The sequence below is a fragment of the Macaca fascicularis genome, chromosome 9 (assembly GCF_037993035.2).
Source record: "Macaca fascicularis isolate 582-1 chromosome 9, T2T-MFA8v1.1".
Lineage (NCBI taxonomy): Eukaryota > Metazoa > Chordata > Mammalia > Primates > Cercopithecidae > Macaca > Macaca fascicularis.
The window spans coordinates 74,606,671-74,633,144 of NC_088383.1; the positions used below are offsets into that span (position 1 = coordinate 74,606,671).

At 52.5% G+C, this 26,474-nt stretch overlaps 1 protein-coding gene across 5 annotated transcripts in view; it reads right to left on the bottom strand.

Moving 5' to 3' along the window:
- LOC102116847 (cadherin-23) overlaps positions 1-26,474 on the bottom strand; it is a 77,822-nt gene that overhangs the window by 12,538 nt on the left and 38,810 nt on the right. For 3 of the 5 annotated variants that reach the window (XM_074001871.1, XM_074001870.1, XM_005565588.5), the window contains 17 exons: positions 24,421-24,642; positions 24,013-24,132; positions 22,850-23,030; positions 17,904-18,037; positions 17,231-17,440; positions 16,593-16,700; positions 15,245-15,347; positions 13,883-14,008; positions 12,971-13,174; positions 10,700-11,158; positions 7,156-7,272; positions 5,805-6,029; positions 5,103-5,272; positions 4,754-4,891; positions 3,626-3,745; positions 983-1,160; positions 638-849 (listed from right to left, as the gene is read on the bottom strand). In XM_074001871.1, the coding sequence (XP_073857972.1) occupies positions 638-849; positions 983-1,160; positions 3,626-3,745; positions 4,754-4,891; positions 5,103-5,272; positions 5,805-6,029; positions 7,156-7,272; positions 10,700-11,158; positions 12,971-13,174; positions 13,883-14,008; positions 15,245-15,347; positions 16,593-16,700; positions 17,231-17,440; positions 17,904-18,037; positions 22,850-23,030; positions 24,013-24,132; positions 24,421-24,642 (3,027 nt within the window). Of the gene's footprint in view, positions 1-637; positions 850-982; positions 1,161-3,625; positions 3,746-4,753; positions 4,892-5,102; positions 5,273-5,804; positions 6,030-7,155; positions 7,273-8,293; positions 8,537-10,699; positions 11,159-12,970; positions 13,175-13,882; positions 14,009-15,244; positions 15,348-16,592; positions 16,701-17,230; positions 17,441-17,903; positions 18,038-22,849; positions 23,031-24,012; positions 24,133-24,420; positions 24,643-26,474 lie in introns of those variants that run through there. The other 2 variants (XM_005565592.5, XM_065520922.2) reach the window with 1 other exon arrangement.

Sequence of the window (26,474 nt, forward strand, 5' to 3'; positions counted from 1 at the left end):
GTCATTGGGCTGATAAGCGATAGAGTTAGACTTCAACTAAATTTTTTTTTTTTGGATAGAGTCTCACTCTGTTGCCCAGGCTGGAATGCAGTGGTGCAATCTCGGCTCACTGCAACCTCCATTTCCCGGGTTCAAGCGATTCTGCTGCCTCAGCCTCCTGAGCAGTTGAGATTATAGGCATGCACCACCATGCCCAGCATTTATTTATTTATTTATTTATTTATTTATTTATTTATTTGCATTTTTAGTAGAGATGGGGTTTCGTTATGTTGGCCAGGCTGGTCTCGAACTCCTGACCTCAAATGATCCACCTGCCTCGGCCTCCCAAAGTGCTGGGATTACAGGCATGAGCCACTGCGCCCAGCCGAACCAAAGATCTTTAACTAGCACAGCCCATATACTAACCACTGTTCAATACCACCCTGTGTGGCACTGGACAGGTCTGCTTCCTTCTCTGGCCTCAGTTTCCCCACCTTAATAAACTTTTTTTAATTAAAAAAGTTTTTCTTTTTTTTTCCTGGAGCTAATTTCCTGAAGCCAAGTTTCCCCACCTTTAGAGTAGAGTGCTTCCACTCTTCTAGGCCACAGCTGGAAGAAGGAAATACTGGTGGGCAGGAGGCCCTGGGGGCAGGAGTACCTCTCTGATGTGGAGGATGGTGCCGTTGGGTGGGCGCACAAAGACAGGGCGGTTGTCATTGACGTCGATGACCTCCACCAGGAGCATGGTGGTGCCCCAGAGTGGGGGCTCTCCGCCATCTGTGGCCACCACGGTCAGATTGAACCTCTCGTAGGACTGCAGTGGCCGCCGTGTGGTCACCAGGCCCGAGTCCATGTCCACATGGAAGGCCTCTGGCAGTGGGGGCAGGAGAGTAGCTCTGGTTGAGACGTCCTTCCCACCCTTCCCTCTACTCCTGGCCTGGGGTGGCAGGCCTGCCCCTCCCATCCCCCAAGGCATCACGGGTGTCCAAGGAAGGCCACATACCCACGCCAGGGCCCTCGAGTGAGTAGGTCAACTCTCCATTGGGACCTTCATCCTGGTCAGTGGCCATCATGGTGATGACCGAGGTGCCCGCTGGCTCATTCTCATACACACTTGTGCTGAACTGGGGCTTGGAGAACTGTGGCCGGCAGTCATTGACATCCAGCACTTGGATCACCACCTGAGTGGAGGGAGGTCAAAGCTAAAGGTGAGGAGCAGGATGGGGCTGCCACAGGGGACCTGGTCATGCAGGAGTAAGCCCGGATAGAGGAAGGACAGGCACCAGCCTGGGAGGGAGGTAATGTCTTCTAATGTGTTGGAGTCTGATTTGAAGCAACTTATTTAACCCCCTGAGCCTCAGTTTCTTTGGCTGCACAATCCTAGATCCTTGGCACAGTGCCTAGCTCAATAAACACTCAGAAACTAGAACAGTGGTTAACAGGTAATCTGCACCTGGGCCCTGAAGCAGAAACCCCTTATCCCCTCACACCTCCTACTTTTGTTCCTTGCTACTCCCCACAGTGGCCCTATACATCTGGCTCTAATCTCTGTCCCTTAGTGCTGGTTTGGTGGCATTCCTCCACTCCCCAAGGCTTCTTTTTTTTTTTTTTTTTTTTTGAGACGGAGTCTCGCTCTGTCACCCAGGCTGGAGTGCAGTGGCCTGATCTCAGCTCACTGCAAGCTCCGCCTCCCGGGTTCACGCCATTCTCCTGCCTCAGCCTCCCGCGTAGCTGGGACTACAGGCGCCGCCACCACGCCCGGCTAATTTTTTTTGTATTTTTAGTAGAGACGGGGTTTCACTGTGTTAGCCAGGATGGTCTCGATCTCCTGACCTCATGATCCACCCGTCTCGGCCTCCCAAAGTGCTGGGATTACAGGCTTGAGCCACCGCTCCCGGCCCCAAGGCTTCTCTTGACTGGGATTTGTGTCTGGCCTGAGACTTGGCTTCCCTAGCTGACCTCCCAGTCTAGGGCAGGTCTTATGGACACAGCAAACCATGGGGCCTTTGTTCCCTGGTTGCTGGGACCTGCCTGAACTGCATCCTTATCAGAGCCCTTCATAGCAGTGACTTCATTTTTTTTTTTTTTCCGATGGAGTTTTGCTCTTGTCACCCAGGCTGGAGCACAATGGAGCGATCTCAGCTCACTGCAACCTCCACCTCCTGGGTTCAAGCGATTCTCCTGCCTCAGCCTCCCAAGTAGCTGGGATTATGGGTATGCACCACCACGCCTGGCTAATTTTTATATTTCTAGTAGAGACGGGTTTTCACCATGTTGGCCAGGCTGGTCTTGAACTCCTAACCTCAGGTGATCCCCTCGCCTCGCCCTCCCAAAATGCTGGGATTGCAGGCATGAGCCACCATGCTCCGACCAACAGCAGTGACTTTAAAGATCTCCTTTCAGTGCACAAAGCACTTTCAAACCACCTCATGTCCCCAATTGCACATCTGTACCCTCCTTTGCAGATTTGACAACACAGGCTCAGAGAGGTTAACTGACAAAGGTAGTGTGCTCAGCTCATGGAACTTGAGTCTTCTGACCCCAAATACTGTGCTTTTCCCAACACAGCACATGCATAAGTGACAGGGATGAGGTTCGGATGTGTGCGTGTGTTCCCAGCCCCCTCTACCTGCCAAAAAGAAGTCGTCTTGGCCCATTCAGCTGTTCACACCCCCGACCTTTCAAGAGAGTTTCCTTCAGATGATGAGTTTATTGTGAGGGAGAAGTGAGTACTACGTACAGAAAGATAGGTCTGCCAAAGGCAAAAGAAGGGAGGAGAGAGAAAGAGGAAGCAAAACCTTGAGGCCTGGGACTCTGCAGAGAAAAGGGGATTGAGAGCCGAGAGGGTGAGATGCTGGCCTCAGAACAGCTGTGTGGACACTGGAATGGGAATGGGGTTGTGACTTGGAGCCCTCATTAGTATTCTTTAAGAGACATAACTAGGCCAGACTCCGTGGCTCAAGTCTATAATCCCAGCACTTTGGGAGGCTGAGGCGGGTGAATCACCTGAGGTCAGGAGTTCGAGACCAGTCTGACCAACATGGAGAAACCCTGTCTCTACTAAAAATACAAAATTAGCCAGGTGTGGTGGCGCATGCCTGTAATCCCAGCTACTCAGGAGGCTGAGGCAGGAGAATTGCTTGAATCGGGAGGTGGAGGTTGTGGTGAGCCAGATCGCGCCATTGCACTCCACCCTGGGCAACAAGAACGAAACTCCATCTCAAAAAAAAAAAAAAAAGAAGAAGAAGAGAGAGAGAGACATAAATAAACATGATTCCTTCATAATTATGTTTGGTTTCTGGACTGTGTTTCTTTCAATGGGACACTATGGTGATACTGGGCCATGTGGAGCCCCAAGCATTATTTGGGTTACACCCAGGTATGTTTAGCTGCCTATTTGCCAAAATATTTTGCCAAATAGCAGTTTGGCAAAGATTTCTCCCAGAGGGTCCCTGTCTTCCTAGGCCACAGTCATGGGTTACAACCCATCCAGTCACCCTCTTGCCTTCTCCTTTCTGTCACTGTGTCTCAAAGGGGACTGGGTGGCTCTGCTCCCAATCTGTAGCAGTCCACTCGCTAGAGGCTTTGCTTGTTGCCTCCACAACCCCAGTCCCTGTTGTCCCTGGCCCAGGTTAGCTCCCCTCACCTGCACTGAATTTTCACGACGGTTGCTGGCTACATCCCCAGGGTTGTCTTTGGCCAAGGCAGTCAGGATATAGTGGTCCTTCTTCTCCCGGTCCAGAGAAGACAGCACATAGATGTCACCCTAGTAGGGAGAGGGTGGCTTTAGGTCCTTCAATCATTCAAAAGATATTTATTGAGCACCTAGTATGGCCAGATGCTGTTATGGGGTCTGGAGATTTGACACTGAACAAAAGAGACAATAACTTCTGCCCCCAGGAAGCTCCCATTCTAGCGGCTCTTCTTGCTCTCACTACCCCAGCCTACCTGGGGATGGGGTTACCAGCCCAGCCTGCAGCTCCCTGCCTGACCAGGAAATAGCATATAGTAGGTACCCCATAAATGTTCAATTGTCTTAGTGCCAGGCCTGGAGCCATGTCTGATGGCTCATACCAAGCAGGAAGGAGTGAACCCTGCTGAAAGGGCAGAGTGCCAGACGATGTAGGCAGAGCAGGGCAGTGGAAGGGAAAGTCCAGTTCCAGCCCCAGCAACTGGGGAAGGCCCTGCCTGACTAACGAGCCCTAGGCCACGCCACAGGGCTCTCTCTCTATACTGAAAATAACAGCTTTGAACCAATTAGCAGACATTTGAAATCATCACCCTTCTTTTCTCCTGAATTTCGGCTCTTCCACAGGTCTGAGATTCAAGGAAGCATGTGGGAGGCACCCTTTGGGGCATCCTCCCTTCCCCAGCACTGAGTATAGGGCCATGTATACAGTAGGTGCTCAGACACTGTGCCCACTTTCTGCAGTGCTTCCCATGCCTCTTTTCTGAGTATCTCAAAAAGTAGCCCCATGGACTTCAATCATGCATTTTTAGTGTGCAGAGGACACATCTTAGAAGTCCCACAAAGAGCTCATTCCAAAAGACTTGGCCACTTCCTTCAACATCTGTTGGGACAGAAAGGCTGCAGTCTGACAAATGTCTGGGACTCTGAGAACAGGGTTTGCTGACTTGCCTAAAGAACCTCTGGGGCTGCAGATGTCCAGGTGACAAGACCCAGAGGGATCACTGCAATACTTTTGGTGGCTGTTCAGTCTCTGACCCTGGGTCCTTCCCACTTCTAGATTCCAGCCCCTTCATCACTGCTCACCGTGGTGGGGTTGATGGCAAACTTGCCCTCTCCATCTCCAAGGCTGTACTCAATGAGTGCAAAGTTGCCTGAGTCAGCATCAGTGGCAGTGACTGTCAGGATGACTGTGCCCACAGGCACATCCTCAAAGACTGCCTCCTGGAGCCCAGTGGGCAGGGAGAGAGAGTAGGCCAAGGTCAGTCCCAGAGCCCAAGCACAGCCCTAGAACTCACTGATGCAGGCATCAAGCTGCTCATGGGCTGAGCACTCCCAGGGGGGTTAGAGACTGGCAGGGTGGGATAGGAAGACGCCCAAAGGCCCCAAGATATTGCCACAGGTCCTGGACCCAGCCTGTGGCCTGGCCACTCACCTGGTAGGAGGGCTGGTCAAAGATGGGGTTGTTGTCATTGATGTCCACGATCTCCAGGTAGACAGGGATCTCAGCTGCCCGGGGTGGGGACCCGTTGTCTGAGGCCCTCACAGTAAAGTTGAGCCAGTGCACCTCCTCGTAGTCCACTGTCCGGTTGGCAATGACCTTCCCTAAGACACAGAGGCTCCCATGGTCATTTTGGCCATGGCTCATTCATGGCAGCTCTCCAAAGTATGAGGGGAAGGACCTGGACTCCGAGGGGCAGGTGTGGTCACTTGAAGGAGGGTGGTTGGGCAGCACTGCCCAGCGGCAGGGCACACAGCAAGGAGGGACTAGTGTCCAGTTTTTCTTATGGAGGGTGAAAAAGCTTCTCCCAGTCACAGGGATGAACATCAACTAGCCCAGGACCGGAGACACCTCCTTCTTGGCCTTCCTGCTCCCTCAGTGGTACTAATAGTAGGAGCTTGGCTGGTGGGATATCCCAGGTTTCCGGCAGACATCAAGAGGCTTCCATCCCAACCCAGGAGTAAGCACTCTGTCCCTTCCCCTGGTTTGGGCATCTGGAATCTGGCATGGAATGTCAGCCATCTTGGATCTGGCCCAGTCCACTGAGGGGCCACGGAGAGGCTATGATTCCTCCTGGGGGCTAAGCAAGTACAGATATATGCCCCCCAGCCCTCCTCTGACAGATTTCTGACCTACCTGCCGAGGAGTCCTCCAGCTGGACGTAGCCTGGGGGCACCAGGTCCAGCAGGGTGTAGGTGACCAGCCCATTGAGGCCCTTGTCAGGGTCCACAGCTGCCACAGCAATGAGTGTTGTCCCGGGGGTGGCCCCCTCCAGGATCCGCTCCGTGTAGTAGGTGATCCCAAAGGGCTTGAACTGGGGCGTATTGTCATTGACGTCCAGGACGTTGACAGTCAGCTTGGCTGGGGTGGAGGCCAGGAGTGAGGGAGAGGGGAAGGACACCAGTGTGGCTGGACCAGGCCTTCCTTAGCCTCAACCAAGCTGGGAGAGCACGGCAGCATCCCACAGCCCCCCGGAGGCCCCCTGAGGATTGAGCTGACCCTCAGGCTGCAGGACAGGAGCCTTTCCAGTGGTCTGCTAACTTGCTGTTCCATAAGAGGAAGGGCTAGGTGACCCTGGTGGAGCCCTTGGCTCTTTCTGTGCCCTGGTTTCCTAACCTGCTTAATGAGGTAGGGTAAGATAATCTTTAAGATCCTAGATCTTGTCTGAGCTGTCCCCTCTACGTAACCGGCCTGGGCCCTTAACCATCTGAGCCTCTGACACGGAAGAGATGACCAAGTCTACCCTTCCTTCCGGAAAATGTGGCCTTCTGGGCTGTGAAGATAAGCAGTCAACATCTGCCAGGCCTGGCTTCCCCCACAGCAGCTGTCTCTGCCTCATGTCCGAGGCAACTTGAGGCCACCCCATCCCACTTCCCCCTCTCAACTCTCGCTCTGCCCACACAAAATCCACCCCTCTGCCTCCCCCTCCCAGCCCACGCCTCAAGGCTGCAGGCAGGGTGGCCTGGGCCTGACTGGCAGAAGGTAACACTAGGCCCCTCCATTCTCCACTGTAAGTGCCTGCATCCTCAAAGCAGTGTCTGTGGCCTAAGATCACCTCCCCTCGCTCTTTGCTTCCTCTGTGCTAACCCTGTGGTTTCCTATAAGATCATGGGTTTCCCATCTCATATCCTAGCCACACCCTGATTACCAGTTCTGCTGGCTGAACCTAAGCCTCTGTCAAACCATTTTTTCTCAATCCTTTCCAGTCTCTACCAAGCCTCCTTCCTACTCTGAGCCTGGGGGTTCAGATCACACACAATTCTGAGCTTCTGGATCCTCCACTGCTGAGCTCTATGTAGCTATCACCACCCTGGGCCTCACAGTGGCTGCCACCTTCCATGCCTCTTGTGTTGCCTGACTCCTGGCTCCTGGAGCAACTGGGTCTTGTTGCTCCCTCCGTGGGGACAGACCAGTGCCTATTCCCCACCTGCCCCCTGCCCTGATTGGTTCTGAGTGACCAATGAGAGATGTCTGCAGGGAACCTTACCATTTGGCACACTGACAGAGCGCTCTGGTAGGTCGCTGGCATTGTCAATCACTGAGAGAGTGACCTCATAGGTGGCAACCAGCTCCCGGTTCAGGGGGGACTTCACCATTACAGATCCTGTGGACCAGACCAGGCCAGGTTCAGCCTGAGAAGAACCCCCTAAAATCTGCCCTTCCCGGGGGTGCTCCTGGCCAAACCCTCCCACTCCTCACAGAGGATGATGGTCCCCAGTGGATTCTGGGACTTGTGGCTGGGGTGGGCCCACAGACTCCTCATAAGCTGAGGGCACGTGGTTCTGCCCCTGCTATGATGCTTACTAGCCAGGTGATGTTGGGGAAGTTATGTCACCTCTCTGCACCTCTGTGTCATTTGTAAAACAAGATAATTACACTACTGACTGTCAACCCATCCTTTTCTCAATCCCCTACTATTTTGAGGATTAGAAAAACAAAATGAGCTTCCATTTCTAAAGTACTTAGAACAGTACCTGGCACACAGAAGCTATGTAATTGCTTGTTTAAAAACTGCTGTATTCCCTAACAATGCAAATGTACTTAACACTACTGGACTCTACACTTAAAAAGTGGCTAAAGTGGTAAATTTCGTTATGTGTATTTTATCACAATTTTAAAAATGCTTAGATTCTAGGGCGATCATGTTTAAAAGAAAGTCATGGTAGCTGAAAAGCCCTGAGGGGTTCCCTGGAGGGGACAGTGGTGGAACCATCTGGATACTTCAGGTCCATCCCTTTGTCTTGATTAAATAGGGAGTGACATGGACTGATTGTGGGACAGGAGCATTGGTTCCATGGCAGTCCTAGCAAGGGGTTTCCTTCTGTTCTATGCACTGCCTCCCACAGTCCCTGCCTGCTCCCCAAATCAGAGAGGAATCCCCCAGAAGCATGGGCTGAGACTGGACAGACCTAGTTTGGCTGACCTCAGTGCTGGCTTTCTTGGGACCTTTCTTGTTCCTGACTGTTAGAGGGCCTGGTGGCTTCTCCTCCCACTGGCTTCATCCCAGAGTGAGACTTCCTCTCCCTCTCAGGTACAGGGGTCTCTGAGATTCCCTTCCCCCTTGGCAGATCCCCCTGCTGGGCTTCTGTCCTCCGTGGGTCCCCAGCCATGGGGTAGTCACTTACCCTGGGCCGCCTCCTCCTCCTCCTCCTCTTCCTACTCTCGCTCCCTGTCCCCCAGGCTGGGGAGCGAGGATGGGGAGAGGGCGGCTGCATTCAGTCTGCAAAGGCTGGGCCACGGCCTTGGCCCGGGCCCCACAGGACAGGAAGGGTGATGGGGGTGCGGTGGGCATGGAGGAAGGCAGTGGGGTGAGGCAGAGAAGAGATGAGGTGGGAAGTGACAGAGAAACAGAGCTCAAACCTGTGGGCCTGCCAGCCGTGAGGAAGAGAGAAGAGGGTTAACATCAGTTAGTTCAGGGTGCATCGGGGATGGAGCAGAGCAGGGCAGGGAGGACAGTGGCAGAACTGACGGGGTGGGGGGAGGGAGGGGTGGAAACAGGGAGTTGGGAGGGGAAGAGACACTGGGAAGGAAACCAGGGGAGCAAGCGGAAGCCCATTTGGAGTGGAGAGCTCAGGGGCTGAGGCTCTGGCAAGAAGAAAAGGGAGCAAAGTGGGCAAGGGAGGAGTGGGGGGCTGAGGAGGAGGGGGCAGAGAAGACACTGGAAAGAAAAATAGAGAAGAGAGTCAGTTGGAGGAAGGGGGAACAGGAAAGAGAAAAGCAGTAGGGCATTGAGCAGAGAGCCTCAAGTTGAGCAGGGACGTGGAGCAGCTCTCCATGGTCCTGACCAACCCATGCAGTCAGGAATTTTGCTAACCTGGGATGTAGCTGGTTCTATCTAACTTCTCCTAGTGCTCGTGTGTTTTTCTTCTTCTGTTTCCCTTTGGGCCTCAAAAGCAGATTGAGGTTATCCTGTTCTTTGGCTGGCTGCACACTATGACCACTGGCACCTCTCTTGTTTTATGTGTGTGTCTACTCCCTTTCATCCCCATACTCCGCTCTCCTTTCCTTCTCCCTTCAGGCAGTCATTGTCATGTATTGAAGTATATTTTTCGTTAATAAAAGTATTCCTGAAAATCATGTACTGTTTTGTATGTATTTTACATTTATGGAAATGGTGCAGTGACATATATCTCATCCCATTTCTTATCCTTTTCTAATAATACTTATTATTAAGATCCATCTACATTGCTTTGTGTGTGTCTAATTTATTGTTTCTCACTGCTGGCACTGCTGGCTGGTAAACCCATGATGTGCACCCACGATATTTTACTCTTCAGTCTCCCAGAAATGGACACCTGCATGGCCCCAACTCCACCATCACCAATAACACTGCAGTGAGCATCCTCAGACAGTTTCATTAATGCCCTGAGACTTTCTCTGGAACATATACTGGGTAATGATGGTACAAGTGTACCTTATGCTGGATTGCTATCTGGACAGTGGAATCAGTCACAACTCCTACAGCGGTGTATGAGGGTTTCAATGTCCCCACACTGTCATCAATATCAACATTGTCCAGCATCCTAATGTCTGCTAATCATGTGTGAAAAACTGATACCTTACTGCTGTTTTAGTGCTCTGTCACAGCCATGTTGATTTTTCTATCACTCCTCTGGGCCTTCCAAGAGGTACACCAATCAGATCCATGTCCCTTTCCTAACTCCCCAAAGGAGAAAACACTGAACTTTGGGGAAAATGATAAAACCATCAGCATTACAATAAGCTGCATACATTATGAAAGATAAGCCATGGTTCTGTTGGTTTCGTGACAGCATAAGAAAATCATTGATCTGCATGCAACTTGCAGAGGATTTAAATGGCCAGCATACATATGAAGAAAGTATTCAGCCACCTCGTTAGTAAAGAAATGCATGTTAAACAAGGTATCATGGCTGGGTGCAGTGACTCACGCCTGTAATCGCAGCACTTTGGGAGGCTGAGGCAGGTGGATCATCTGAGGTCAGCATGATCAAGACCAGCCTGGCCAACATGGTGAAACCCTGTCTCTACTAAAAATACAAAAATAAGTTGGGTGTGGTGGTGCATGCCTGTAATCTCAGTTACTCAGGAGGCTGAGGCAGTAGAATCGCTTGAACCTGGGAGGCAGGGGTTGCAGTGAGCCGAGATCGCACCATTGCACTCCAGCCTAGGCGACAGGAGAGAAATTCCATCTCAAAAAAAAAACCAAAACCAAAAACAAAAGGACAAACAAGGTATTACTTTCCTTTAAAATTGCCAACATGAAAATGTTATCATATTTAATGCTGGCATGAGTGTGGTGAGACAGGTGCTCTCATACACTGGTAGGGTGAGGGAATCAGGAAGGCCAGAGGAGCTGCTCAAGGGAGGAGGAGGAAGAGAAAGCAGAGAAAGAAGGAGCAAGGGGAGAGACGGAAAAAAGAGGGGAAGGGGAGAGAAGAGAGTAGCAACAGAGCAGCAAAGAAAAAGAAGGAGAAAGAAGGGGGAAGCAGGGAGTAAGGAGACAGGACTGGGAGCTGGGAGGGAGGTGGGAGGGGTGCAGGCCCTTGTACCTGTGTTGATATTCACAGCAAAGACATCCTCCTGGTCGGGCACCAGGAGATCAGTGTCATCCTTGGCCACAATGCCGACGATGTGGTACTCTAGCTTTGGGTTGAGGTCGCGGTCAATGGCTGTGACATTGGCAATGACAGTGCCTGGCTCGGCCGACTCCAGTACGCTCACTGTCTGGATGGGGTTGAGGAACTCAGGGCAGGAGTCATTGATGTCCTCGATCAGGATGGTGATGATGGCTGTGCCCGAGAGAGGAACGGTGCCCCGGTCGGTGGCCACCACCGTTAGCCTGTAGGACTCCTGCTCCTCTCTGTCGATGGTGGCATTGCCAACACGGATGACCCCGGTGACCGGGTGAATGAAGAAGCGGTCCTGAGCCCCAGCTTCTATTCGGTAGACCAGCTCTCCATTGAGCCCACTGTCCTCATCTGTGGCTGTGACTTGAAGGACTGAGAATCCTGTTGGGGAGGGAACAGGGAGTAGCTGCACACAGTAGCCTCTTCCAGAAAGAGCTACCAAGACACATTTGTTGGTGATGTACAAGAGGCCCCTTCTCATGACAGCCTTGACAGCATTTTCTTTTATACCTTTTTCATACATGTAATTTTATAGGAAAATGGAATATTATTTTATATTCTTGGATTAAACAATATTTTATAATGTAATAATTAGTTGTATCTTCTGCAAATGGTCTGCTTTTGTCTTTTGCCCATTTTTCTGTCAATTATACAAGTCATATAATTATGACAACTTGAGACATATATATATATATATATATTTTTTTTTTTTTGAGATGGATTCTCACGCTGTCACCTAGGCTGGAGTGCAGTGGTGTGATCTTGGCTTACTGCAACCTCCGCCTCCCAGGTTCAAGCAATTCTCAAGCAGCAGACTCCTGAGTAGCTGGGATTACAGGCACCCACCACCATGCCTGGCTAATTTTTTGTATTTTTAGTAGAGACAGGGTTTTGCCATGTTGGTCAGGCTGGTCTGGAACTCCAGACCTCAAGTGATCCACCTGCCTCAGCCTTCCAAAGTTCTGGGATTACAGGCGTGAGCCACCTTGCCTGGACTGAGACAAGTATACTTTTCTGTTTGTTGTTTGCCTTTCAATATTGGCTATAACTATTTGATGTAACAAGGTTTAAATTAGCATGCATAGAAATTTAATATTTTTCCTTTTGAGTTCTTTTGTTTCTTCTATGCTTAGAACCTTCTTATCCAGAAATGTTATTCACTTAAATTTTCTTCATTTATTGTTTAGTGTTTTCTACTTTTTAATATTTTCTTTTGGTTTTTATTTTGGTATCTGATATGGGGGAGAATCTACACTAAATATTAGATTATTATTATGTTAGATTACATGCAGATTATAATAATTGGATCTAATTGATTAGATCAGATTAAATAGGTTTTTTGCACACTGAATAAGTAGCCTCCCCATTGGCTTCATTGCTTCCTTTATCACATCATATTTTATTTTTTAATTTACCAGTATCTGTTTCTGGGCTACTTCGTCCTGGAGTCTTGGGCCCATATTGCATGGCTTTAAATACTGTAGCTTTGTAATGTGTTATAAAGTCTGGTAAGCCAAATCTGACTTATTATACTTATGTTTTTCAAAATTTGCTTATTCTTCCAGAAGTTATATTTTGATTTTGATGGGAATCATGTTGATCCTATTTTGACTTTAAAATAGTCAGTCTTTCCATTTGGGAATTCAGATGGAGAATACTTAAGAATCTAGTATGCTGGCATGGTGGCTCACGCCTGTAATCCCAGCACTTTTGGAGGCCGAGGCAGGTGGATCACCTGAGGTCAGGAGTTTACAACGAGCCTGACCAACAGGGTGAAACCCCGTCTCTACTAAAAATACAAAAATTAGCCGGGTGTGGTGGTGGGCCCCTGTAATCCCAGCTACTCAGGTGGCTGATGCAGGGGAATCACTTGAACCTGGGAGGTGGAGGTTGCAGTGAGCCGAGATTGTGCCATTGCACTCCAGCCTGGGCAACAAGAGTGAAACTCCATCTCAAAAAAAGAAAAAAAAAAAGAAAAAAAGAATCTTGTTTTGCAGACAAGATATGGAAGCTCAGAGGAGAGAAGCAGGGGCCCAGGTCTCCTGACTCCCTCTCCAGTGTGTTCTCTACTCACCCTGCTGCCCATCTTTCTCCCCACTAGAGGCAAACTCCATGTCCAACCTGAGGCTCCAGTTCCCTGTGACCACCAACTGGCCCCTGATTGTGGGGTACTGGGGCCTGTCCCCTGCTTACCAGGTGGGCAGTTCTCTAGCAGGTGGACAGTGAGGGTGGCAGGGCTAAAGGTGGGTCGGTTGTCATTGTCATCCAGGATGGTGATGAGCAGGTGGGCTGTGCTGTTGAGCAGCCCGATGTCCTCAGCCAGCAGCAGCAGCTCCAGGATGGGTGGCAAGAATGCCTCCCGGTCAATGATGACACCTGACCTCACAGTCACCACACCTGGCACCCGGTGCCGCCAGCCAGGGAAACACACAGAAAAGGGGTGCAGTGGGGAGATAGGGCAAGAACCAACAGGGAGAGAGCAGAGAAAGACAGGGGCACCATGGGGACAGAGATGAAAGTGGAGCAGAGGCAGTAACAAAATGACTTTCTTCCCCACAGGCTCAACCACCCGTGCTTAGGGAGGGCCCCATGCATCTCCTGTGGTTGTCCCCTCTACAGGTGCCCTCTGCTGTCTTCAAGACTCCTGCCTGGGAAGAGTGACCCAGGGCACAGGGTTGACCTTCTCTGTTGCTTTTCTGTTGGCACTTGTCACCAAAGCAGCCTCCTGTCCAGGACCAGACTGATGTGACATGGTCTGGTTGGAGGACGGGAAAGGTGCTCTGGCTACTTCTGCTGGACTAGGGGCCTGAGCCTCTGGCCTGCACATGGGGAGATGATGGGAGGGGGCTGGGGGGCTCCTGGTCTAGGCTGAGAGTTTGTGCACCAACAGGTCCTGTGTATCGTCTCCAAGCCTCTTCCCAGGTCCCCCTGCCAGGCCACTGGGTGATATAACCCAGCTGCAAGATGGGGACTCTGGGCTGTGAAAAATGGGGTCTCCATGGACAGCCTGGGTCCAGCACTGAGAACGGAGGCCCTCAATCCAGCAGTGGGGCCATCCCCACCCCAGAGTCAGGCTGGGAGTGCTGGGTGGCACAGAGGCCTCACCGGTGCTGCTGTTGATGTCAAAGAGGCCACTCTGGGCGCCCAGCAGTTGGTAGGTCACCACGGCGTAGATGTCTTCGTCTGCATCCAGGGCCAGGATGGGCCCGTTGAGGACCGTGAGAGGGGTCCCTGGGCCAGAGGGAGAGGGGTCACCACAAGACCAACCCAGCCCCCTGCCCTCCCACCTCCCCTGCCCTGCCCCGGTGAGCCATGGCTGACGATGGATGAGAGGGGAGGGAGGTGAGGTGGACAGGGTGGGGAGGCCCTGGGGGCGGGCCTGCGGCAGCCTTGGCAGACTGAACGCAGATGCCTGGGGAGCGGCCTCAAAGCCCTGCTGGGGAGAAAACGTGAGAGTGGTGAGCAAGGCCCCAGCTGCCCAGAACCACACCTCCCTTCCCAGCAGCCTTTGAGGCTGGCCGCTCCTCGGGAGGGTCTGGGGCTCTCTGACATCCCCTCCCCGTGTGTGGGTCTCGCCTGTCCACACATGTGTGCACACAATGCTCTACCTTTGGGGGTCTGGCCATACATGACTAGAAAAATCCAAACGTGTGTGTCAAGTTCTGTGTTCACGTGGCCACAGGCACTTGCCCAGAAGCACGCACAAGCCTGGGAATCCCTGGTTGTGCGCTCGTGTGCCTCTGCAGGTGGGCATGTCTGCATACGAGAGTATCGGTGGGCACCCATGTGCCTATGTGTGTCTGTGCACACGTGTAACCCCACGCACATGCCTTGGTATGGACACACACGGGCACATGTGTGAGCATACACACAGACAGGTTTGAGAACGAAATTCACCTAGGGGGGACGCCCAGCCAGAGATGAGCAGGGGCTGGGGAGACTGGAGGAGTGCAGATAACACCTCAGGGGACATCAAAGAGGAGATTTTGTCCCTCTGAAGGAAGGTGAGGCTGGTCAGTGCATGCGGGAGAGGGCTACACTGGCCTGCCTAGGACCCCCTGACCTCCCACTTCTGATTATAGACGCTCCCCAGGACTTCCAGAAGCCCCTGGGATGCCCAGCACTTCTGGGGTGGAGGGAGCAGTGAGGGGTGGGCCCACACCCCTCCTAGGTAGTCCTCACACCTTAAATGCCCTTCTTGAGGGATGGTGGGGTAGCTCTCAGACCACCCTGGGGAACAATGACCACGACTGTCTCTTCCAACCAGACCTGTAGTCTCTTTGGTGCTCGTGGGAGGCCCGGCAGCCCCAGCCCATCATCCCCTGAAGTTGAGACCATCCTTCCCCTCCCGCATCCACTAGGGCCTATGTTCAGCTACTCCATCAGGCTTAAGGGAGGTCCTCAGGCACCACAGGCCCCAGTGGTGCCTGGCAACAGCAGGAGCTCCCAGGCGGGCCCAGCACCTACCAGCGGGAGAGTTTTCCATCACCTCTGCCTGGTAGGTGCTTTTAGTGAAGAGGGGGTGGTTGTCATTCTCATCAGAAAGGAAGATCAGAAGCAAGTCATAATCCTGCAAGGGGCAGAATGGGGCAGGTTGTAGGCCATGCTCAGCAAAGTACCCCCTACCCAGGTGGGAGGAGGGTTGGGAGGTGGGGGATCAGGGCACAGAGGTGGATGATCAGAAAAGCCCACACCAACATGAACTCACATTTTTCAAAAGAAGACATACAAGGGGGGAAGAAACATGAAAAAATGCAGCCGGGCGCGGTGGCTCATGCCTGTAATCCCAGCATTTTGGGAGGCCGAGGCGGGCAGATCACGGGGTCAGGAGATCGAGACCATCCTGGCTAACATGGTGAAACCCCATCTCTACTGAAAATACAAAAAGTTAGCTGGGTGTGGTGGCGGGCGCCTGCAGTCTCAGCTACTCGGGAGACTGAGGCGGGAGAATGGCGTGAACCCAGGAGGCAGAGCTTGCAGTGAGCCGAGATCACTCCACTGCACTCAGCCTGGGTGACAGAGGGAGACTCCGTTTCCAAAAAAAAAAAAAAAAAAAAAGGGAGTAGAAAGCAAGCAGAGGAGTACTACATGGGAGGCGCATATAGCTTATGAATTTCTCCAGTCTGATGTCTCCTCTGGCTACACAGATAGGGAAACTGAGGCCCAGAGAGAGTGGTACCTTGACTGAGCCACACAGCTAGTCAGGGGCAGAGCTGAGATGAACTGGGCCCGAAAGCTCCTGGCTAGGGATCTACTACAGATTCATGAGCTGGAAGGACAGAGCTGATCCCCAACCCAAAGGGACTGTTTGCTTTGTAACATCCACCTCCCTTTAATCAAGAGCTCATTTCTTTGGCTTTTGAGGGGAGAGCCACCTGGAAAACGCAGCCCTTCGAGGACCTCAGAGCATGCTTGTGGGTGCATGCAGGCACATGTGCTCCATGCACAAATGCAGTGTGTGTCCAGGTATCAGCGGTTTGGGGCGGAAACAATGATAGTTGATGTTCACTGAGTGTTTGTCACGTGCCAGGCACTGTGCTGAGGCTTTCACGTATATTGGCTCCTTCATCCTTTCCACAACTTTGGGGTAGGTGTGATCTTCATTTTGCAGAAGAGAAATGGAGGCCAAGAGGACTTAACTCGCCAAAACCATGCACCTACTGAAGGGGAGAACTGGGATTTGAACCCAGCAGGTGCTCACTCCAAAGCCTGCGCATCTAAGCCTGGCCGTGCTGCCTGCAGGAGGGGTGATGTGTTCTCTCTCCACGCACCGCCAGCTCCCAGCCCCACTCCCACCAGTGCCCTCCAGTCTCACCCTCCTGGCTATGCGTGGGTTCTCCGGGTTGTCCTTCACAGAAATGGTCAGCTTGTACTCTGGAATCCGCTCACGGTCCAGGGGCCGGTTCACAGTGACGATCCCTGTCTGGGATGTGGAGGGTGGTGAGCTGCATGGAGACCTGTTTCCTGCTTTCTGCTCTGGCCCACAGATGCCAACTGCTCTGCCTGGCCTCCCTAAATTGCCTAAGAGATGGTCTAGAAGATCAAAAATGTGGGCTGGCAGGGTCTCACCAGGGCGAGAGTGACCCACTGATGCCCAGGCCTTGCTGCTTCTAAGGGATGGCCCTCTGAAGACCCCATGGTGTTGTTGGCCAGCTACAGACACCTCAAGAGGTTAAGTGAGAACTTTGGTGCGTCTTGATTAAACCAAGTGGTCCCACAGGCTCTGGCCCCATCTCTGCACATGATAAGCCTCAGGGTTGGCTCTAGGTGGACTCCAGAGATGGTTCACTGGGGAATCCAAGATTCCATGTTTCCCACAGAGATGTCCTCATCCCAGTGGAGGAACGGGAGCCTGGTGGAGCCCACACGGTGGCAGCAGAAAAGCCTCTAGGGCAGGGTCCTCTTTTTCACTGGAAACCCTGGGAAGCTCCCTGGGGTCAGTCTTGGCCCTACCGTGGCATTGATGAAGAAGGCCCGCTCGCGGTTGCCCGCAGTGATGTTGAAGGTGAGGCGTGCATTGCAGCCGCTGTCAGCGTCGCTGGCCAGGACGTGGGCGACAAAGCTGGAGACAGGGCTGTTCTCACTGATGGTGATGTTCATGGGCAGGTTCAGCAGCACAGGGTCGTTGTCGTTGATGTCTAGCACCCGGATCCCCACCAGCATCTGGGCCAGTCAGAGGAGGAGGAGGGAGGGGAGGAAGAGCGAGGGATATTGCGCATGGCAACCGAGGAGGAGGTTCGCCAAGGGCAGCATGGAGGGAGGGAGGGCGCAGTTGGTCATGGAGAAGAAAGAGAAATGGGGAGAGGAAGAAAGAAGAAAAAGAACATTAAAAAGGCAAGAAGATGAAAAGAGGATGATGAGGGAAGCAGGAAAGGCAGAGGCAGAGGAGGGGCAGTGATGGAGTGATGGGGCAGGGGTGGGTGCAGAGGGGGCGCTGAAAGGCAGTATCCCCAGAGAGGTGCTGGGTGCGGTGAGAGGTCTGTTAAGGGCACCAGGGGCAGGCCTGGCCTGGCTCCAGGGCAGCCTGTGGCCTCTCTTGGCACAAGGGTAACAATGTTTACAAGAATCTCTGTGGCAAGTACAGGGGCATCGAGGTGAAGCCAGTGGGTGGGGCCCCCAGACTCACTGTGGAGCTGAGTGGGGGCACCCCCCGGTCACGGGCACAGATGGTCAGGTTGTAGAAAGCGATGGTCTCCCGGTCCAGCTCCACGTCCTTCCGGACCCTCAGCACCCCCTCCACAGGAGAGATCACAAACTCCCCTGGGTGCCACCCAGGAGAGGCCCGAGTTAGTCGGGCATTGGCAGGAACTGCAGAGACCCCAGGACTCCTCCTGCTTCCTCTAGCAAGCCTCATTCATCAGAGATGGGGGACAGCTGGGGCCTGGGTCCTCCAGTGACCCCAACTTCAGATCCTCATGGGAACTGCAAGGACTGAGATGTGCAGGTGGATGGTAACAGATCACCACAAGAGGTGAAGGTGGATGCGGGCCACTCATGCCCCCCAGGTGCCAGACCAAGCAGCCTCCCACCCTGGGCCACAGGCAGGCCAGAGACTGACCTGAGTAAGATGGTTATGTTGAAAAAGTGGGGGCTCCCTGCTACACTGGCGCCCCCTGTCTAAGCACACTCGATCAATGAAAGCATCAGGCGCTTTGCGATGTATGATCCGTCCCACAAGCCATGGCTTGTGAAAAAGGATATTGGGAAGGGCAGAGCTGACCACAAAGCAATGCTTTGCTAATGGTGAATGTGCAGGCACTGGGCAGGCAGAAGGGGACGGATGAGGGGCAGGGGAGCCCACAATGCCCTCTATTCAGTCCCCATATTGAACTATAGTTGGAGTGCAGAGTGGGTTCCCTATGCCTGTGGTGACCCTGATTTCCTTTCCTTGACATTTCTGAAGAGCCTCACTGGCCCTGTGGCCCCAGAGTCCTTTTCTTGACTGGGTTTCAGGGCCTGATGTCTGAGAGTACAGAGCAAGAACCTGAGATTCTCAGATGCTGACCCGGAAGGCAGCCCAGAGACTGTCCAGTCCCTTGTGTCCTTTGGAAAATGAACCAGGAGCCCAGGGATGGGTTGCCACCTGCCTGCACTCCTACAGCAACTGAATGACAGACCAGGATTCAAACCCAGTGCTCTGGGTCTTAACCCATTGCCTCATACAGGACTTGTGTTCTTTCCAGACAGCATACTCAGAGCCGACCGGGGAGGGGTGAGAACAAGGAGGGTGGAGGGAAGAGGCAGAGGGAAGGAAACCAGTGAGCAAGCGCAAGCCCAGTTGGAGAGGCAAGAATGGTGGGGGCTGTGGCTCTGACAGGAAGAAAGTTGGGGGGATGGGAGCTAGGGAGCTGGGAGAGCCTGCAGAAGAGAGGCCACCTCTCGGCATTCCCCCAGGAAATGGAAGGGAGAGAAGGTTAGTTATCTCCTTCACTTTCCCTTTGAACACTTGGTGGAAAGGGCCCAGAGTGGGGCACTGACTTGCTCCAGGACACACAGCACACAGGACAAGACAAGGACAGGGGACCAGGCTCCCCCACAGTTTTCTCTGCCTGCCTCTTCACATCCTACTCACAATTCCCTGTCCCCAGCTCCTAATACTCTGATTTACAAAAACAGCCCCTCCCAGTCCCACCTGCAGCTGGAATTTCCCACCAGCCCTTCCGCTCCCAGGCTCTTCCCATCCAGTGGGCTTCACCCTGCCTGGGGGGCGGAAGCTGCTTAAAGCAGGATTTCCTGAGCCTAACACCCCAAGGTCTCCAAAGAATTGGGGATTCCCTTTCTAGGGGTTTCCCAGCCCTGTCTCAAGCCCTGGTCATATGCAGGCAGAGGGCCTCCTGCTCTCCTTCCAAAGCCAGGAGGAGACACCATCACCACTCCCTTGAAGGCTCAGGGAGGCAGGCCCAAGGGACCAGAGGCAGGGCCAGCCTAGTTCCCCTGTGCAAATTCTCCTCCTCGGCAGCTTGCTCCGGGGCCAGACTTCCCCATCCCTCCACAACTTCTGGAGACAGGAGGTTAAAAGCATAGGCTTTTGATCCAATCATATCTAGGTCTGCATCTGGACTTCATGCCTGTGTGCCCTTGGGCATGTTACTGAGCCTTGCCTTGATGTTCTCATCTGAAAAACGGGCTAATAGAGAGATGCCACCGTGGGGTTGTGCTGGTACTGGACAAAGCCTGGCCCACCTTGTGTGTGCTGATCCCAAAAGGGAGCCCAGGCAGGCCTCTGAAGGAATGGGGAGCTTTTAGGGAGGATAAGGATGTAGGAAAGGGGTCCAAGGAATGGGCGTGACCAGAAAGGGCAACTGAGAAGGCTGGGGCTCGAGGGAAAGGCTCAAGTGCACGTGGCCTGTCTCCAAGCTCTTCTTTGAGCACACAGCTCCTCCTCAGGGCTCAGTGGGGCTGGTAAGTGCCCAGAAATCTGGCATCTGTCTCCCTATAGAAAGCAGCCTTCCAGCCTCAGGCTGCAGTGTTGGGAAGGCGACCTTTAAGATGGGGTCCCAGGCACGTCCCTCCAGGCAGTGGTGCACTGTGAAACCAGCTCTCCCCAGACAGTGGCGCTGACTGTAGCATCTGTCAACCTTTCAGTGACCAACATGAACCCCGAGGTGGGAGGAGATGTGGGAAATGGATGTCATGACTCATGTCGACAGCACCATCAGGCCTTCCTCACCTCTCTCAGCCTTCATTGATCATTTGTGAGATGCGGGTGGCGCTCAGTGACTCCAAAGTTATCTTTGGGTTCTAAATGTCTACTCTTCCTTCCTTGGGGGAGGAAGCCTCCCACCCAGGTCAGCCTTAGGAAACTCCTAGACATCTCTCACTCCTTTGGGGGTCTGTCTCTTAGTCTGCCAGGACTCCCCTACAAGGTCCCAGATTCCTAAAGCTCATCCCAATTACATGTGGATTGAACCCGGGAAGTTTTGCTTGTGACTTAAAGGCCACGGCATGGAGGTCTGCACTGTGCTCTGTGCCTTGAGGCTGGGGTGCAGAGCGGGCCCCTCATGGGGTGGGGCTTCAGCCTTCTGCCCAGCACCTGCCTCTCCACCAGGTGCTGGCATCGTCCTGCGCTCCAGGGACTCTCATAAAATTACAAAATCTCTGTTTCTGAAAACAGCAGAAGAGAAAGGGCCTTGCTGGTTTCCAAATGGGAAGGCCTAGTGCTTGGCCAGAGAGGAGATTTTGGGACCTGAAAGGGTAGCACATCCGAACAGAGTTACCCACCACAAGCTCTGGCAAGCAGGGGCTCTCATTCTCTCATTTGGGCCCTCCACAAATAGGATGTTGCTTTTTCTGCCAGCCTCTTAATTGCAAGCGAGCCTTGGGTTCACTGTTGGATCTTCACACTGCTCTTTGTTTCCTGGATTTAAATACCTCTATGCTGACAACTCCCAAATACCCGTCTCCAGCCCAGACCTCTCTCCTGAACTCCTGGCTTGTATATACAACTCCTACTTGACATCTTGAACCGACCCTTCTTTCCCTCCACGACCTCCTGCAGCCGCCCTCCATCTGTCAATGGCAACGCCATCATCTTTCAGGCTGCTCACGCCAGAACCTTTGACTTTCTCTCACATCCCACAGCCAATCAGTTAGCACATCCTACTGACTCCACCTCTGAATTACACCAGAGGTGGCCACCTCTTTCCACCTCTGATGCCACCACCCTGTCCCAGCTACCTCCTTCTAGCCTGAGTGATTGCAGCAGGCTCCCACCTGGCCTCCCTGCTCCTGTTCCTTCACCCCTCCAGTCTGTTCTGAGCGCAGGAACCAGAGTAGTCCTGCTGAAACCTAAGTCAAATAATGTCTCTCCTCTGCTCAAAGCCCTCTTAGGGCTCCCACCTCAGAGCAAAAGCCATGCCCTCATGATGCCCCTCAAGGCCCAACAACATCTGGCCCCATTACCTCTCCACTCTCAGTTCTTCCTACACTTCCCTTTGCTCAACTCTCCCCCAGCCACAGGCCTTTTTGCTTCTCTGTGAACCTCCCAGGCATGCTCCGATCTCAAGGCCTTTCCACTTGCTGTTTCCTCTGCCTGGAATGCTCTTCCCCAGATGTCACTTGACCCACCTTTGCCCTCCTTCAGGTGTTTGCCAACCTACAATTGCTGCCTTCACCCTGACACTCCCCATCCTCCGGCTTGATTTTATTTTTCTCCATAGCCCTTAGCACCTCCCAGCATACTAAGTTATCTACTTAGTCAGTTGGTTCATTGCCCATGTCCTCCAACCGGAATGTATGTTCTATGGCGCAGGGATTTGCATCTGTTTGGTATCGCCAGCTCTTGGAACGTGGCTGGCACACTGGAGGTACTCAATAAATATTTACCACATGATCAATTAAAAAATCAGGATGTTTCACGAAGATTTGGATTTCTGCTTTTCTTTTCAACATGGGCCCAGGCACTCCCAGGCTGGGATCTGGACACAGCTACAACTGGCAGGAGCTGAGTTGTGGCTGCGCAGTCCCCACCGCTCCTGATTCTTTCCTACACCATCTCCCACGAAGCCTCCTTGCCTGACCCTAGCTGGCCTCTTTGGGTCTGGGATTCCCACTCTACAGTAATGAGTGAAAATGGACTTGAGAAGTTGCCCTCAAGGCCAGGGCAAACTCTGCTCTTCATCTAAGGAGAGGGCTGTGAATGGGTGACCACGAGATGTGCAGAGCAAGCCAGGCGCTCCCTTGGTGTGTGGGTTTGGGGTCCTGAGGGTGGGGGCTGTGTTCTGCACACACTGTAAGGATGTGCTTCCCTCATCTGCCCTGGGGCCCTTCTTCTGGGTATAAAACAGGGCATTTTAAAATCATGTTCTTAAAAGGGTCTGTGTCCCTCCAAGACCACCAGCCCTTGTTCCCGGATTATAGGGTGTTCTCACCACATCTCTGGGAAGAAGGGGTGGGAGAAGATTATTTTCATCATTGTCATAGATGGAGAAACTGAGGCCCAGAGAGGACAAAATCACACAGTGGTAGGGCCAAATGCCTTGAGACCTCCCTTCTTACCTTCCCCTGAGTGGGTGCACAGGTGAGACCCTGTGGGTGGCATGCCCCCCACTGCCCAGCACAAGCCCCACTCACCCAGAGGGTCTCCGTCCACGATGCTGTACTCCACCTGCCCATTGGGGCCTGAGTCTCGGTCATGGGCCAGGAAGGTCCACACTCTGGGCCCCGGCTGGCCCTCGGTGACTTCAAATGGTCCCTCATAGTGCCGGGGGAAGGTAGGCATGTTGTCGTTGATGTCATTCACATTCACAAGCACCTGAGATGGTGGAAAAGCTTAGCCAGGGCCTCACCCCAGCCAGCTTTGTGCTGGGCCTACCACTCACTGGGCCTCAGTTCCTTCCTTTGTGAAATGGACCTCACAATTCTGCCTCATGAGGCCCGTGGAGGAATCACATGGGATGTCGGATATGGGTGGGCCTTTTAAGCCATGCATGTGGATGAGTTATCATTATTGCTAAAGCCTTTTATGGGCATAGTAATCATATTAATAAAAATGCTATTGGCCAGACACAGTGGTTCACACTCGTAATCTCAGCACTGTGGGAGGCTGAGGCAGAGCCAGCCTGGGCAATATAGCAAGACCCTACCTCTACAAAAAATAAAATAGTAATACATTAGCTGGGCATGGTGGTGCATGCCTGTAGCCCCAGCTACTTGGAAGGCTGAGGTGGGAGGATTGCTCTTGAGTCTAAGAGGTCGAGTCTGCAGTGAGCTGTGATCAAGCCACTACACTCCAGCCTGGATGATAGAGTGAAAATCTATCTTAAAAAATAACAATAATAGTACAATAGTACTGTTATAGACTTCTATTTGTTGCTGCACTGTGGTTGTCTTACGAGGTCTCATTTGCTCCTCTCACTCCTTACAACATAGTTTGTATTGTCCTCCTTTCACAGATGAGGAAATGGAAGCAGGGAGGTTAAGCAATTTGCCCAGGGTCACACAGCTGGAAAGTGGAAGAGCAGGGACTTGAAACCCAGAGTTCATGGTTTTCCTATGAAGGAGAGGAGGGCAGGATTGTCAACTGTCTGACAGATATAGCCACACAGGGAAGTTCAGTGACCTCCTTAAAGTCACACAGCAAGTTTGAATGAGTTGCTGAGATTAAGACAGGAGTCTTGGACTTACGCATTTTCCTAGGACAATCTTCCCCTAACCTGTTCCCACATTGGAGCTTTCTGGGTCCTGTCTTTCCCCCACCTCCAAGCCCAAGTTGGGTCTGTGTCCCACACACCCACCGTGGTGGTAGAGGTGAGGCGGCGGGATAAGATGGGGCACTGGTCTGTGGCAGTGACGATCAGGGTGTAGCGGCCGTGGCTGATCTCGTAGTCCAGCTCTTTGGCAGTACTGATGACACCCTAGGGGACACATGGAAGGGACAAGGATGGATCTAAGGGTGGTAGGTCTGGGGCACCCTCTGACCAATTTGGGAAGTAGGCCCTGACATTGGAGCCATGATGAGGAACCACTGCTACCCCCTAGCCCAGGTTGCACTCCACCAAACTTTTCATCCTCCCACACTGAGTGCCCCCACACTTTCCCCTAGACTGCATCTTTGCTCCACCCCCCTACAGTGTCACTGAACTCCTTGCCAGTCCCTGGAGAGGTTTCGCCCCCTTGTCCTGATCCTGCCATCAGCTGCTGACCATGTGTCTGTCGATGCGGAAGGTGTTGATGATGTTGCCTGCGACGATGGCATAGATGACTGTGCCATTGGGACCCTCGTCCAGGTCCAGTGCCTGGATGGTGATGAGGCTGGTGTTGAGCGTGTCTGGGCCCTCATCCAGCAGCACCTCATAGTGGGGCTGCTGGAACATGGGCGCATTATCATTCTCATCCACAATGGTCACGTACACGTGCGTGGTGGCCTGTGGAAAAGAGTGGGTCAGGTCCTTGGTCAGGTGGCCAGAGGGACTGAGGTGGATCCAGATGGCTGGGCTGAACTCAATGTGACTCACACAGATTGGGCAAGGGAGAAGAAAGCAGGGGGGAAGTCACAGGCTGACAGAGAAAGAAAGCTCAAAAGCTCCACCCAAAGCCAAAGCAAGGTAACTGCTCTGTCCTAGATGGCACTTGCATCACCACTCCTATGTCTGCGACCCCCCAGCAGACATAATTAATCAATCACAGAACTGCCGAGGCCAGATGCAAACTTGGGATCCTTGTCAGCACAGTGCTCTAGTGATTAAGACTGGCATATGGGATGAACCCTGGTAGTCAACCCAGCTCAGAGCTTTACCAGGGCCTGTGTCTTATTGAGCCTAGGTGTCCTGCCAGATTGCAAGAGGCAAGAATGTGAGACACCCAACCCAATGCCCTATTTAAGCTTCATCTCATGTAAGTGAAAGAAATACATATTTTCAGCATTTTCAGAAGGAGGACATTGGGTTTGTGGCAATTTCGGGAGCAGAATTTTTTGACCTGTGAAAAATAAGACTACAGAACATAAATTCATTACAAGAACAGCTTCTACAACATACTCTCCTGTGATCTACCATCTCTGCCAATGCTTGGGTCAACTGGACCACAAATAATATTCAGCTAATCAGAACTCAGCAATCAGCACTCAAGAATCAACTAGAAATGGTTCTTGCTCCCGCTGCCTGCCTTTCTCCACCTGGGAAGATGTCCCTTGTGGACTGACTGCCTTACCCTGGCTCTCTTGCTATCCAGCTTCCTGCTGGGCGTGGCCAATGGGAGGCCCTGGCAGAGGATGAAAGCAACAGGGAGAAAGAGGCGGGGGTGTTTCTTCCACACTCCCTCCATTCCCCACTGCGGTTCTGCCCATGGCTGTGTTTCTCCTGCTTGGAGACAGGGGTCCCCCTTTTATAGCACCAGTTTTCACTGGGCTCCAGAACATCACTTCCTCTTCTTTCCCTTTGGACTCATGAGTGGTAGTGGCTTCCTGTGGTTGGTGATAGTCTCTGGGTGCTTCACCAGCCTTCCTAAACAGTCCCTGTTTTACAGTCTCTTCAGCTGAACCCTTTCTGAGTGTGCCATCTGTTTCCTGCAAGGACCCTAACTAATACAAACCATAGTGAGTGACTAAAATAAAACAATAAGGTGTTAATCACTGCAAAGGTGTCTGGGTAGAGAGAATGTGACTAGGCCATTGCCAGGCCATTGCCAGGCCAGAGAACAGAAAGCAGGTGGTATAGACAACTCAGTGTAGGCAATTTGCATATGGTTTTTTCCTTGGGACTGGCTGGCTCTGGAGCTACCAATGGAAGGATGGACAGATGGGCAGGGGATCTGGACCCAAGAAGGCTGTCACTGTCCCTGAGGAGGCAATGATTCCTCTGAGATGCAGCTCTGGATTTTGGGGGTGGAGGGTATTGGGTGTTTGTTGAAACGGTTTCCAAAGCAGGTAGGGTTGGCAGCCTTGAAAAGGAGCTGTGTGGCCTTGGGCAGGTCACATCCCCTCTCTGGACCTTTTCTGTCTGTTTAATAAAGGACCTGGCTTGATTTCTAAAGTTGTTTCTAGCTCAGATGTTCTGGGTTTCTGGTCTGCTGTCATCAGCTAAGTGGACTAAAGTCCACCATTAGGGAGGCATTCCTTTGGGTTGCAGGGTTCCAACGAATCTTAAAATAACAAGCATGCAATGGGGGAAAATGCATTATTTTAACATTTCTCAAACTTTTCCACCAGATTGGAGAGGGAACTTGCACAGTCTGAGGACTGGCCTAAATGATTTGTCTC